Genomic DNA, 15,746 nt, shown 5'->3' on the forward strand with positions numbered 1-15,746 from the left:
GAAGTACAGACTGAGTGACCACCAGCTGGCTATTGAAAGAGGACGACATAAAAAGACGTGGTTACCTAAAGTAGAGCGAATCTGTAATGAATGTAGATCTGGATCAGTTGAGACGGAGGAACACTTTCTCCTCCACTGTGACAAATACACGTCCTTAAGAGACGCGCTGTACAGTCAAATACAGCAGATTATTCCTGAGTTCCAGTCACTCCATGAAAATGACAAATTAAGAATATTACTTGGCGAAGGACCTGCTTCCTCTTTGGTAGCACAACATATTTAGAAATGCTCACATCTGCATTAGTAGTACCATTAATGTTTATATAAATATATATATAGATGTATTTGACATGTATTTTGTTTATTTATGGATATATATTATATACATATTTGTTTTTATTCTGCTATGTACAATGCTTTGGCAATATGTATCTAAGTATGTCATGCCAATAAAGCAATATGAATTGAAAATTGAACTGAGAGAGAGTGCGAAAGAGACTGAGCCTATGAGTAAAACCTTTATATTTCGGGACATATCTGACCAGTATTTTACCAAATGCTATATTTACGAATGAGTGGATAACACAATTTTCACAAACAATATATAATTTATTGGCAGATTAACAATAAAATATCATGTATTGGCAGTATATTACAATTTAATTCAATCTAAACTTCTAAAAGAACATGATTTTTTGTTTTCTAGTCCCACATTCTGATGTTTCATCTTGTTTCATCATATGAAACGTGCATCTGGAAAAAATATGGTCCATTTAAAAATTAGTTTAACCCTGCAGCAACATTACATAATTATCAGCTGCACTGGATAAAATTTGTGCACTCTCAGTCTGTGTCCTGTTTTAATTGAGCAGGTAGTTCATCTAGGTTGTGTAATCTATGCTGTGGAGGAACATCAAGGTGCCCATGACAGTCTTGTCTATCAAGCAGGTAACCTCGAATACCCAATGAGCGTGAGGTCAGGTAGTCATTCACATAATGGTCCCCAACATGAACTACACTGGAGGCTGGAACACCAAACCATACCAGTGCCTGGGTAAAAATAGCAGGGTCTGGCTTAGCAACCCCAGCTTCTTCTGAGGTCAGGAGAAATGAGAAGTGAGTGAGAAGTCCACATCCCCTCAGGACCCCTTCCAAACGCTTGTCGAAGTTGGACACTACGCCTTGCTCGAGTCCAAAAGCGGTGCAAACTTGAGGGTGCTATAAGAATCAGGAAACACCTGATGGTGACACAATTTGAGATTATAAAAATCCATCTTCCTCATTTTAAAGTCAGTGTAAAATACTTCAGCATACTTGCCTGCATTCAAGCTATTTCAATTTGTTATTTTATTAGAGGATAAGAAATAACTATCAATGGAGAAGTGTACTGAACAAGCGCCCCCTAAAGGGGATTCTGGAATTAGACATAAAAACCGTTTAAAATACTAAGTTTGAAAGAAAAATAACTATTTTAAAGGCTAAAATATCTGAGTAGTCAAATACCCCTTACCTCCCAGTTTTATGGTCCACAGAAGTTGTGATAGAGGTTGTTGGCTAGTCTATCCAGTAAAGCAGGGTCATCTACCCCACACCGGGCAAGTGTCCCTCACTAGTCCAGTCCACCACACCTGGCTGTTCATGCCCTGAGCTCTGCTATAGTTGGGAAATAGGAGTGATTGGTGTCGGTAAGCCTGTCTGAAAGCAGTTTCTACCTGTGCAGCTGGCAGCTTGAGTCCTGCTCGCTCTGCTTCGCTGCAGTACTGCTCTCCAACCGAGCGCCGGGTGTTCTGACGGAACACCATACTGGCAGAATGGCATACCTTCGGTTAATGCGCATGCGCAGCAGTGAAATTTGTTGAATTGCGCATGCGTTAAATTTAAACCATCATTTCAGCATACTAAGATTACACGCGGTAAGCGTTGGTGTAATATATTGCATATTATATACACATTACCTAATTGCATGCCTTGTACAATCACAAGAAATGTTGACAGACGTTTTCAATATATTATTTTTAGCAAGTGGGGTCATAAAGTCCCGTAATGTCGTGTTAAAACGTTAAATCTGGTGTTAACTCGAGGTTCTAGCGTTTGGCGCATTCTAACCGAGATTAAATACATCGACTGTATTTTTATTAAACCATGGGCTATCAAAACACCATACCCCATTATAAACTGTATTTTTTATTAAACCAGGGGCTATCAAAACAGCATACCCCATTATAAACTGTATTTTTTATTAAACCAGGGGCTATCAAAACACCATACCCCATTATAAACTGTATTTTTTATTAAACCAGAGGCTATCAAAACACCATACCCCATTATAAACTGTATTTTTTATTAAACCATGGGCTATCAAAACACCATACCCCATTATAAACTGTATTTTTTATTAAACCAGGGGCTATCAAAACACCATACCCCATTATAAACTGTATTTTTTATTAAACCAGGGGCTATCAAAACAGCATACCCCTTTATAAACTGTATTTTTATTAAACCAGGGTCTATCAAAACAGCATACCCCTTTATAAACTGTATTTTTATTAAACCAGGGGCTATCAAAACAGCATACCCCTTTATAAACTGTATTTTTCTATTAAACCAGGGGCTATCAAAACAGCATACCCCTTTATAAACTGTATTTTTCTATTAAACCAGGGGCTATCAAAACCGCATACCCCTTTATAAACTGTATTTTTTTATTAAACCAGGGGCTATCAAAACAGAATAACCCTTTATAAACTGTATTTTTTTATTAAACCAGGGGCTATCAAAACAGCATACCCCTTTATAAACTGTATTTTTATTAAACCAGGGGCTATCAAAACAGCATACCCCTTTATAAACTGTATTTTTATTAAACCAGGGGCTATCAAAACATACCCCTTTATAAACTGTATTTTTATTAAACCAGGGGCTATCAAAACATACCCCTTTATAAACTGTATTTTTATTAAACCAGGGGATATCAAAACAGCATACCCCTTTATAAACTGTATTTTTATTAAACCAGGGGCTATCAAAACACCATACCCCTTTATAAACTGTATTTTTATTAAACCAGGGGCTATCAAAACACCATACCCCTTTATAAACTGTATTTCTTATTAAACCAGGGGCTATCAAAACAGCATACCCCTGTATAAACTGTATTTTTATTAAACCAGGGGCTATCAAAACAGCATACCCCTTTATAAACTGTATTTTTTATTAAACCAGGGGCTATCAAAACAGCATACCCCTTTATAAACTGTATTTTTTATTAAACCAGGGGCTATCAAAACAGCATACCCCTTTATAAACTGTATTTTTATTAAACCAGGGGCTATCAAAACAGCATACCCCTTTATAAACTGTATTTTTTATTAAACCAGGGGATATCAAAACAGCATACCCCTTTATAAACTGTATTTCTTATTAAACCAGGGGCTATCAAAACAGCATACCCCTTTATAAACTGTATTTTTTATTAAACCAGGGGCTATCAAAACAGCATACCCCTTTATAAACTGTATTTTTGTTAAACCAGGGGCTATCAAAACAGCATACCCCTTTATAAACTGTATTTTCTATTAAACCAGGGGCTATCAAAACAGCATATCCCTTTATAAACTGTATTTTTATTAAACCAGGGGCTATCAAAACAGCATACCCCTTTATAAACTGTATTTTTTATTAAACCAGGGGCTATCAAAACAGCATACCCCTTTATAAACTGTATTTTTGTTAAACCAGGGGCTATCAAAACAGCATACCCCTTTATAAACTGTATTTTCTATTAAACCAGGGGCTATCAAAACAGCATATCCCTTTATAAACTGTATTTTTATTAAACCAGGGGCTATCAAAACAGCATACCCCTTTATAAACTGTATTTTCTATTAAACCAGGGGCTATCAAAACAGCATACCCCTTTATAAACTGTATTTTCTATTAAACCAGGGGCTATCACAACAGCATACCCCTTTATAAACTGTATTTTTTATTAAACCAGGGGCTATCACAACAGCATACCCCTTTATAAACTGTATTTTTTATTAAACCAGGGGCTATCAAAACAGCATACCCCTTTATAAACTGTATTTTTATTAAACCAGGGGCTATCAAAACAGCATACCCCTTTAAAAACTGTATTTTTTATTAAACCAGGGGCTATCAAAACAGCATACCCCTTTATAAACTGTATTTTATTATTAAACCAGGGGCTATCAAAACAGCATACCCCTTTATAAACTGTATTTTATTATTAAACCAGGGGCTATCAAAACAGCATACCCCTTTATAAACTGTATTTTATTATTAAACCAGGGGCTATCAAAACAGCATACCCCTTTATAAACTGTATTTTCTATTAAACCAGGGGCTATCAAAACAGCATACCCCTTTATAAACTGTATTTTTCTATTAAACCAGGGGCTATCAAAACAGCATACCCCTTTATAAACTGTATTTTTCTATTAAACCAGGGGCTATCAAAACAGCATACCCCTTTATAAACTGTATTTTCTATTAAACCAGGGGCTATCAAAACAGCATACCCCTTTATAAACTGTATTTTTCTATTAAACCAGGGGCTATCAAAACAGCATACCCCTTTATAAACTGTATTTTTCTATTAAACCAGGGGCTATCAAAACAGCATACCCCTTTATAAACTGTATTTTTATTAAACCAGGGGCTATCAAAACAGCATACCCCTTTATAAACTGTATTTTTCTATTAAACCAGGGGCTATCACAACAGCATACCCCTTTATAAACTGTATTTTTGTTAAACCAGGGGCTATCAAAACAGCATACCCCTTTATAAACTGTATTTTTCTATTAAACCAGGGGCTATCAAAACAGCATACCCCTTTATAAACTGTATTTTTCTATTAAACCAGGGGCTATCAAAACAGCATACCCCTTTATAAACTGTATTTTTATTAAACCAGGGGCTATCAAAACAGCATACCCCTTTATAAACTGTATTTTTCTATTAAACCAGGGGCTATCACAACAGCATACCCCTTTATAAACTGTATTTTTGTTAAACCAGAGGCTATCAAAACAGCATACCCCTTTATAAACTGTATTTTATTATTAAACCAGGGGCTATCAAAACAGCATACCCCTTTATAAACTGTATTTTATTATTAAACCAGGGGCTATCAAAACAGCATACCCCTTTATAAACTGTATTTTATTATTAAACCAGGGGCTATCAAAACAGCATACCCCTTTATAAACTGTATTTTATTATTAAACCAGGGGCTATCAAAACAGCATACCCCTTTATAAACTGTATTTTATTATTAAACCAGGGGCTATCAAAACAGCATACCCCTTTATAAACTGTATTTTCTATTAAACCAGGGGCTATCAAAACAGCATACCCCTTTATAAACTGTATTTTTCTATTAAACCAGGGGCTATCAAAACAGCATACCCCTTTATAAACTGTATTTTTCTATTAAACCAGGGGCTATCAAAACAGCATACCCCTTTATAAACTGTATTTTTATTAAACCAGGGGCTATCAAAACAGCATACCCCTTTATAAACTGTATTTTTCTATTAAACCAGGGGCTATCACAACAGCATACCCCTTTATAAACTGTATTTTTGTTAAACCAGGGGCTATCAAAACAGCATACCCCTTTATAAACTGTATTTTCTATTAAACCAGGGGCTATCAAAACAGCATACCCCTTTATAAACTGTATTTTTCTATTAAACCAGGGGCTATCAAAACAGCATACCCCTTTATAAACTGTATTTTTCTATTAAACCAGGGGCTATCAAAACAGCATACCCCTTTATAAACTGTATTTTTCTATTAAACCAGGGGCTATCAAAACAGCATACCCCTTTATAAACTGTATTTTTATTAAACCAGGGGCTATCAAAACAGCATACCCCTTTATAAACTGTATTTTTCTATTAAACCAGGGGCTATCACAACAGCATACCCCTTTATAAACTGTATTTTTGTTAAACCAGGGGCTATCAAAACAGCATACCCCTTTATAAACTGTATTTTATTATTAAACCAGGGGCTATCAAAACAGCATACCCCTTTATAAACTGTATTTTATTATTAAACCAGGGGCTATCAAAACAGCATACCCCTTTATAAACTGTATTTTATTATTAAACCAGGGGCTATCAAAACAGCATACCCCTTTATAAACTGTATTTTCTATTAAACCAGGGGCTATCAAAACAGCATACCCCTTTATAAACTGTATTTTTCTATTAAACCAGGGGCTATCAAAACAGCATACCCCTTTATAAACTGTATTTTTCTATTAAACCAGGGGCTATCAAAACAGCATACCCCTTTATAAACTGTATTTTTATTAAACCAGGGGCTATCAAAACAGCATACCCCTTTATAAACTGTATTTTTCTATTAAACCAGGGGCTATCACAACAGCATACCCCTTTATAAACTGTATTTTTGTTAAACCAGGGGCTATCAAAACAGCATACCCCTTTATAAACTGTATTTTTATTAAACCAGGGGCTATCAAAACAGCATACCCCTTTATAAACTGTATTTTTCTATTAAACCAGGGGCTATCACAACAGCATACCCCTTTATAAACTGTATTTTTATTAAACCAGGGGCTATCAAAACAGCATACCCCTTTATAAACTGTATTTTTCTATTAAACCAGGGGCTATCAAAACAGCATACCCCTTTATAAACTGTATTTTTATTAAACCAGGGGCTATCAAAACAGCATACCCCTTTATAAACTGTATTTTTTATTAAACCAGGGGCTATCAAAACAGCATACCCCTTTATAAACTGTATTTTTATTAAACCAGGGGCTATCAAAACAGCATACCCCTTTATAAACTGTATTTTATTAAACCAGGGGCTATCAAAACAGCATATCCCTTTATAAACTGTATTTTTATTAAACCAGGGGCTATCAAAACAGCATATCCCTTTATAAACTGTATTTTTCTATTAAACCAGGGGCTATCAAAACAGCATACCCCTTTATAAACTGTATTTTATTAAACCAGGGGCTATCAAAACAGCATATCCCTTTATAAACTGTATTTTTATTAAACCAAGGACTATCAAAACAGCATACCCTTCACAAACACTGGTATGCTGTTTTGACAAAGTAGGCTAAATTGATAGACCCTGCTATAAAACCCAACTTCCGGTATGCTATTCTGACAAAGTATGCTACATCGACAGAACACCGGACCTTTAACAGAGTGTCCTTCACACCCCAGAACACCCAACGCACTGGCCCTCGCATCACCGACACGGCTTACGCTCTGATAATAGGAATCACACACATAACCTACAGAAGGTAACGCAGGGTTAGAAGGCAATGTAATAAGGTAAACAGACTGGTTCTCTAGGGGGCGCCTGACGGCTCAAAAAGCCGAATCCCACATTGAACCACATTTAAATCTCAGCCGCTGGGGATATCTCAGCCCTAAAACAGTATCCTATAAAAATAAAAAAACAATTTTAAAGATTTTATAATTAAAAAGATTCTGACATAAATTTGCACCAGCAATCACAAATGATCTACAGAAATGCCTCATCCAGAAGAAAAAATAATTGTGGTCGATCCATTTCGAGTAGCGATGAGAAAAGCAACCAGTGAGGCTGTGCTACTTCTGCAGCGGTCTGAACAATTTTTAAATACGGTTTCATTTAAAATACATTTACAAATACATAGCAACTATTCATGCCTGACTAATCAGAGATAAGTTACTTTCTTGTAGTGATGGGCGCTTTCGAAGCACAGCTGAAGATTCGAAACGTTTGTGAATCATGTCAGTCAAGCTCTTTGCGAACGTTCAATTGATTCGAGGATTCGAAAAGGATTGTTTGTCCCATCAAATTTTTGGGTCACTAACTCCCGTCGTTTTGACAACCCTATTCGGTTGTTGATAGCCTTTCTACCCACTATTTCTATTGAACAGTGAACGAGTTCGTCATTACAATTGTCCGTACAGGATTTGATCAAGAGAACAAGGGTTCCACATTTAAAAATGCTTTCTATACCTCAACAACCGGTACTTCTATTCTCTAGTCTTTGATATCACACAGGTTTCACTCTATTAGTGAGCACATCTCATAAACTCCCATGGTTTTTATATTGGGTTAATAATATTTTCTATGGCCTAACCCTACTCTTGATTTAACAGTCATTCTTGAGACATGGGACAAAACATGTCCAGCAATTTTAACTGCTATTAGGTTTAAAAATAAAAAATATTTTCAATTGTAAATGTTATGGGGGTTATTAATAAAATGTATTTAACACAATTATCCCCTTCAATTTGATGTAATCATTATTATGTGAAATCTATGACACTTATTGTCTTCTCACTACATCTAAAACAGTGTGTCCACAGAGAAGGGTTCAATCATTCATATGCTATAAAATGGATAAAAATGATTTTTAATGATGAAAAAGACATTGTCTTATGAAAAGTAACACTAATAAAGTCTCATATCAAAGCAAGGTTGTTTTTCAGTGATACATGCATGTTTCATAAGGTTTCAAAGTTGTGTCCCCACTTTTTGTCAACACCGTCAGACATTTATTAAAATGTAATAAAATCAGGGAATATCAGGGGCAGCTGTCACTCTAAAGAACCCCCTCGCCACAATCCTTCTCCGTAGAGTACATCACTGTCAGACAGGCTCTGCTAAGTTTTATAGTTTTAGAATATTTTAAATCCTAATGTTAATATTTCCTGGTCACAACCATGATATGTCAACACCATCTTCCAATTTCTGAGGAAATTATTTGAAATATTTAGATATTTTTATTCTCCTGAAGCAGGTTCCATTGGCATCTAGCATCAACAGAAAAAACTAAATGGCTACTTCATGAACTCTATTTGTTTTGTGAAAGAAATGCCAAATTTGTCAACACCGTCAGATGTCACCACCGTCAGATTTTGTGTTCCAATAATATATCAAAATACTTAAATGTGACTCTTAAATAAAAGCTTTATAAACAATAACAAACTCACTGTTTGTTGTGTTTGTTTTAATACAGTAATTGATTGATCCAATGTATTTGATAGTTAAAATGACAACAAATTCAGGTTTTCATCACCACCGTCAGATGTGTCACATTTTGACAATAGTTCATTATGATATTTTATTTTTGTTGTGGAATTGTTGGTCACATGTGAAAGTGTAATCTATCAGCTAACATGAGAATGTGTTTTGAAATGTTAAAAACATATTGAATGCTGTTAAAGATAAAGTTGAAATTATATTACACAGTCCAAGGTAAAAAGCACATTTTGTTAAAAAAAGAGAAAGTTAGGAGGTTGCATCAAAGCATAGCTCAGTAGCTTAGTACATATAAGATACATAAATGTAGTTTCATTTGTCTGTGTACAAAGTTTCATTTTTTCAATTTTGCACCGTTTTGTCCCACTTCTCAAGAATGACTGATAACCATCACAGAGAACTGTGCAGGACACTAGATTTAAACAGAAACACGATTCGACTGATTTATAAGACTTTAACAAGTGAGGACATGTAAAAGTGGTCATACTATTTCACTATTTAAGTGAGGAGATTTGGCCCTCAAAAGTATAGCTAAACAAGTACACACACACAACCTCAATATTATCAATGATGACAGAGAGAAGATAGCTAAAATGCAGTTTTAATGATGCACAATGATGATTGTATAACAAATTCATAAATTATAGTGAACAGATAAATACGTCTCAGAATTCAGAAATCAAATCCTAATTGAGGCAGATGATTCGATGAACTTATTGTTTTGGTCTCCCCTCACTCAGTGCCACAGGTGTCTCTCTGTCCACAACTGCTTGAGAGTTCAACATGCTCTGGATTTATTTGCTCAGATTGACTTATGGTTTGCTCTTGGACCTGTGCGCTTGAGTTCAATTGACCAGCAGTCTGCCTGTACATTCCTGACTTCCTGATTTTGCGAGTAGTCTTGCTAAAGTGAGCAATAGCTTGTATAATGCTGTCAGCAGTCCAGTGTTGTCGGGTGAGTGCATTCTCTACTTTGAAGGGACCGTCTCGTGTACGACGCACTCCAGAACAGACAGCAGACGTCCGCAGCTCTAGTCCCACCTCGTGAATCAATTTACACAGATATTTCTGAGTCTCATTCACACACTGGACCTCTGGTTTGAAGTGAGGAAAATAAATATTTAAATACATATAAAGGACACATGTTAAACATAAACTTATAAGTACGCAATAAATAATTCAGTGTACTAACCTAATGTGAAATGCGGTGGACTGAAATGTATGCATCGCAGACCAGTCAGAATCGGTGGGCTTTTACCATGAGGATACAATAAACCCCTCACTGCAAGCTCGTAAGCCTCCTGAGTGCGCAGATCCACCTGAGAATACCTGCATAGAGACATAATAACATACTCAAGAGACATGCTATGCATAAGCCAAATATTTACATGTAGAATAATATTCTAATAGCGACTCACGTAATTAAGGCTTTCTGGTTGGCTCCCTGTATCATGGCAAGAACTCTCTCGAGCTTATCCAGGGTCACGTGGTCTAGACAATAGAGACACAAAGTTTACTACAAATTCTTAGTCTGTATACTATACATAACAAATGTGATAGTTATGATATTGTAATGCACACATTACCATATGTGGTTTTTTCAATGACTCGGCCTGTGTCAGTGAAATTATCAGAGGCTTTTCCAAACTCCCCCTCAAGTGTGTAGTCCTTCAAATATAAAACAAACACAACAGTTTGCATAAAATTGTCTACTAGACATCTACTAAGAGTCCTGATTCGATCATCACTTAGTACTTAATCAATCAGTGGAAAAAATATAGCAATAATAAAAAATAGAATAGCAGTTAAATGTGAGATGAATTATTACGGAATATAAAAATATAACCTTTACCCGAGTTACATGTGATTTGCACAGATGCTCCAGCACTCCATTTCCTTTCCCAATACCTAAAACTGAGGTAGAGATATGAGAGAATTGAGCACAGAGTGCATTCCACAATAAATCACTTGAAAACTTAAGAGTTAAACATTTTTGGTCACCCAACACCCCAGAGGAAAAAGCATCCAATCGATGACCAACTCCGACGTGAACCTTATGAAACTGTGGCCCTGTCACTACAGAGGAAAAGCAAGTTATCACCTTAAAGGTAACAATGCATGACTGATATACAGTTATGCATAAATCATATATATATATATATATATATATATATATATATACATATATATATATATATATAATAAAATGTATGCTAATTTAAAAAACTAACCAAACTATAATTCATTAATTCTTGATGATTATGAAAATAATGTCATAATGCAAAACTATTAATGGTTATAAAGTGTTTATGTGATCTGGACATATTTTTGAAGATTAAGCCACTAACCTAGAGGATGGTCTGCCAGTGTGGGGACCATAGAGGGTGATAATACGAGATCTTTGGAGCTGCTGTTCTCTCCACCGGACAGAAGCTGGAAGTGCACTGCAAGCTGAGGAGCTGGTGGAGGACAGGAGTTCAGCGCTTCAGGAGGATGGCAGGGAATGCATTGAAGGAAGAGAAGAAAGTTACAGTTTTCAGTTGCACTAACAATCATGTAATTAAATTAGCTCAGAATTGATCACAAAGGTAGTCGTTATCTAGAAGTATTTACTTCACAAGTGACAGACACTACCTTTTAATAAACTGGATTCTATGCTGTCACGAACGTGTTTCCAGTGAACTCCATGAGGTTTGTACACAGCAAAGAGTCCATCCATTTTACGGAAAAGACGTATAGCCTGAGTGGTCATCTTCGCCCAGAAACAAATGTTACAAGCATCAATATAATCCTAGGTAAATAAACAGGGAAGCAAAAATTCACATGCTGCTGTGCTGAAATTCTGGCGTGACCTTCTTCTTCTACTGGCCTTACAGTCTTACAGTCGCATCAGCGCCCTCTACTGGACGAGATGGGATTCCGCGACAAACTGGAAGTGTCACAAGATCTAGAATTGGAATCAAATTAGAATAGATTTTTGCGGGTTGTAGTCTACCTATCCTCCAAACTGTAGTATACAAACATAAAGACGGTCATTTTGGTGGAAAAACAACATTAGAAGGTTTTAGCAATGATATTGATGTGACATTTTATGGTAGTCTATTACCAGTTGGATATATAGACATCCCAATTGTTTTATAAAATTAGGCTACATAAATTATTATTAGGCTATATCAACATTTCAAAATATCTCAACTTACCTAACTTACAAAATGTGTTTTAGCAGCAGTGGTTTTGCATGTTGTTTTCAAAAACCTATTATTCAAATTCAAAATCCTTTTGAATTAGAATAATTTAGTGAATTCTATCAAAAGTCAATTGCTATGAAATTCAGTTTTATATTTCCTGGAGGTTGTTTTTTTTAATTAAAAGTTAAAAAAGTTATGGTTAATGTATTATATACTACACACGCACACACACACACACACACACACACACACACACACACACACACACACACACATATATATATATATATATACATTTGATGAGATGACTGTAAATGATGGGGGGGCCCAGAAACCATAGCAGTGACCCTGGTTTTAACATTCATTTGTATTTACCATTGGAATCAAAACAAACCTGCACAGTCACCTTAAAATTACTGGAAGAACAAATAATTTAAATTATTATTCAACCTTAAACATTGTATTGAATGCATTGAACACTTTAATAATGGAATGCATGTTAATTTAGTTTAAAGTTGATTTGGACAGAGAAAAATCCTCAAATAAAATTACAAATGATTTACTATTTTCAAATCATTTTCATCAAATCAAATCAATGATTTACAATTTTAAAATCATTCAAATCATCTTTCAAATCTTTATTACACTTGTCATAGATCATGGGTCATTAGTCTAGTAATTAGTCATAAGATGAATCAGGTAATATATTAGATAAGTTTGGACTGAGTCTGACAAGCACTATTTTACATTATTAACAGCTACAGCATGCAATGTATCACCAGCTAAACGATGAATTCATCTAATTGTATTTGCAAAAATGTTAGAAAAACAGAAAATATCTTATATACAAATTTAGTAAGATTTCATAAGAAATGGAACATTTGTAACGCCTGTATTATAAACAATTTAAATAAAGACAACATATACAGTAGTTTTTGAAAGACTAATATATATGCACATATAAATACGTACTTTTCTTTTTATCATATTATTATCATATATACACAGTCATGGTCTTTCTTTTCTTCTATTTCAAATTGCTTTTGCTCTTTCATTTTTATATGCCCTCAGTTGTGTTAAGTAGCCATAGCATCCTGAAGTTTTCCACTAAGGAAAATTATTCAACAAAAACAGCCAAACTAATTATTCAGTGGAATGGAAATGAAGCTTTGAAATTTTATTTTGCTGGAATGGAAAATGGAAATGTATTTAAATATGTTCCTGGAAGAGGACGAAGCTTCTTCCTTATCCAGTGTTATGAAATGTGCTGTACAAATAAAACGGCATTGAATTGTTTGATATGAAAATAAGTATACTGTATATCGTATGATGTAATACTGTGTACACACACAGTACACCAGTTCAACCTGTCTTACCAAATAGGGAACACAGGACCCTCACAAGAAACTGTTTCAAAGATCCCTTTTTATAATTCTAGAGCTCTAAAAAGAGGTATGTAATTGTTTTCTTCCCATTTTTAGCATATAAATGCATTTAAGTTACATAACAAAGCTGTCACCATCCAAAACCACAAGGATGTGACAGAGTATAATGACCTTTAATCTGATAATGCCCTTTATTGGCTTATACTCACTGCATAATATATTAGGGTCATATTAGGGTGGAGAATTTTACAGACCAAATCAGTTGCATTGCTGACTGTGACTAATTAAGAAAATAATTACAGCAAATAACAAGTCAGCAAAAAGTCACTAGTCATTCTACTTGTGGCAGCTGATTTTGCTGCTCATAATGAACTGAACTGAACTGAACATCATGTGGCTTAAGCAATGAGTCTCAAACCTGTTGACAATGTCTTGGTACCCACAGGATTATTGAACAGATATTTATGCACCTGCCATTTACTGCTATTACCTATCTCTATTGTTTGCAGGCTTGAATGTTCAAAATGTGAACATCTGAACACATAAGGGAGTGAGCAACAGGTGATTGCGTGATAGAGAACAACAGCTTATGACAGCAAAAGGTATTCATACCAGATTTAATTGGTGATTTACGATACGTCCTGACCGAACCATGTCTTTTTTCTCGCTAATTTAAAATTGAGCGTGACCATGAGCAATTAGTTTTCTTTGTGTGGAAATACATGGTTAGCTGCAAATCCCTCAATCAGGATGCTGAGGTGATTAAGCTAAAAGGACACACGAGAGTGTTTGTCACACGTGTTCTGAATCGAATCGGCCATTTCCATAGCAATGCACAGTTAAAGAGTTTGTTTATGCTAGTAATGTGGTTTCCACTTTAGATTATGCAACACTATTAGGTATTAACCAGTTGCTTTTCAGCATTACTAGCATATTGGTTGTTTATTAGTACTATTAGGACATATTAATGCCTTATTAATGACCATATTCTAGATCCCTTAACCCCACCTAAACATAACTACTACAACTACCTCATTGCCAATAAGAAGTATTTAGGAGTTTATTGAGGGAAAACTCTTGGAATATGTGTTCCAATCTACAAGAATATCAGTTTTTCCTTGTCAATTAAAGTATGTCTATAACAAATTAAAAGGTAACTTTTACATTACGTTTCTCATAGGAAAAAATGAATTCTAGACTGCATGCAAGTCAGTGAAGGAAATATCCATTCATCATCCAACTGCCGTTGAGTTTTCAATCATTTATTGATTTGTTTGTTTGTTTATTAAGAAAGAAAGAACTGATGAAAAAAAATTGACCAGTATATTTTAACATTAAGTCTGGAATTTACTGGTATTTATCAGTTTACCAGTATAACATAAAGTTATATTGAAGATTGTGTTTCGAATATCATCAAATATCATCTTTTGAGCCCCCGCAGAAAAATAAAGATCGTTATTTTTCCAGGGTTTTCACAGAAAAAAATCTTTGGTTTAGCAGTTTAGCACAAAAATAGTTAATGTCTAAGTTGAAAAGATGAGGTTTGAAAATAATATATTTATAACAGATAAACATAACTGTGACTTCATTAGAAATACCGGCTTTCATGTAACTGATTTGCAATGTATGCTGAGTCCTTTTGCTTCAACTTCTCTGAGTGGTATTCCCTCAAGTTTACTCAACTCTCTTGCTATTTTAAATACTTACTTAAACTTTTCTGTTTTAAATATGTTTATTCTAAGTCTAAATATAATATTTTAACCAGATTTCCTAACATTGTGAAAGAGATTCATCCAGTAACAATATTCTTCTAAAAAAAGTAATAAATAAACAATGGTGCTTTTCAGTAAAATCCGTCTGTGTAAATTTGCGAGTGCTCTATCTACAATGTTAAACCAAGGACTTTAACACAACAGAGTCAAAGAGAGATTAGTTATTAAGTAACAGTTGTGATTGGTGAATGAGGTTAGTGCATGCTTTCCGTTCTATTCAGATAAGGTTGTTTTTTAGTTCCCACATATCAGAGGACATCCTGTCAAATTCTTGAAGAAAACTTCCTGAAAATGATTCAACTTGTGACAAAAAAAATAAGAGAGGAATTTGGTCCAAT

At 34.8% G+C, this 15,746-nt stretch overlaps 1 protein-coding gene and 1 pseudogene across 4 annotated transcripts; both read right to left on the reverse strand.

Annotated features, from left to right (window-relative positions):
- Positions 1–843: 843 nt before the first annotated feature.
- Positions 844–1,802, reverse strand: LOC306879189 (haloacid dehalogenase-like hydrolase domain-containing protein 3; annotated as a pseudogene). Its single transcript has 2 exons — positions 1,511–1,802; positions 844–1,238 (listed from the first exon to the last, which is right to left on the reverse strand). The product of its transcript is annotated as a haloacid dehalogenase-like hydrolase domain-containing protein 3 (transcript).
- Positions 1,803–9,156: 7,354 nt separating this feature from the next.
- Positions 9,157–11,943, reverse strand: trub2 (TruB pseudouridine (psi) synthase family member 2). Of its 3 annotated transcripts, XM_079431139.1 has the most exons (8): positions 11,698–11,943; positions 11,412–11,546; positions 11,065–11,139; positions 10,916–10,977; positions 10,650–10,731; positions 10,482–10,554; positions 10,256–10,392; positions 9,157–10,157 (listed from the first exon to the last, which is right to left on the reverse strand). In XM_079431139.1, the coding sequence occupies exons 1-8, from the start codon at positions 11,813–11,815 to the stop codon at positions 9,796–9,798; spliced, it is 1,044 nt and encodes a 347-aa protein (XP_079287265.1). In that variant the 5' UTR covers positions 11,816–11,943; the 3' UTR covers positions 9,157–9,795. The 3 variants fall into 3 exon arrangements, with proteins under 3 accessions (XP_079287265.1, XP_079287266.1, XP_079287264.1); XM_079431140.1 differs by lacking the exon at positions 11,065–11,139; XM_079431138.1 differs by having other exon boundaries at positions 9,649–10,157; positions 10,916–11,139.
- Between the last annotated feature and the right edge of the window lie 3,803 nt (positions 11,944–15,746).

Source organism: Barbus barbus (assembly GCF_936440315.1).
Source record: "Barbus barbus genome assembly, chromosome: 13".
Lineage (NCBI taxonomy): Eukaryota > Metazoa > Chordata > Actinopteri > Cypriniformes > Cyprinidae > Barbus > Barbus barbus.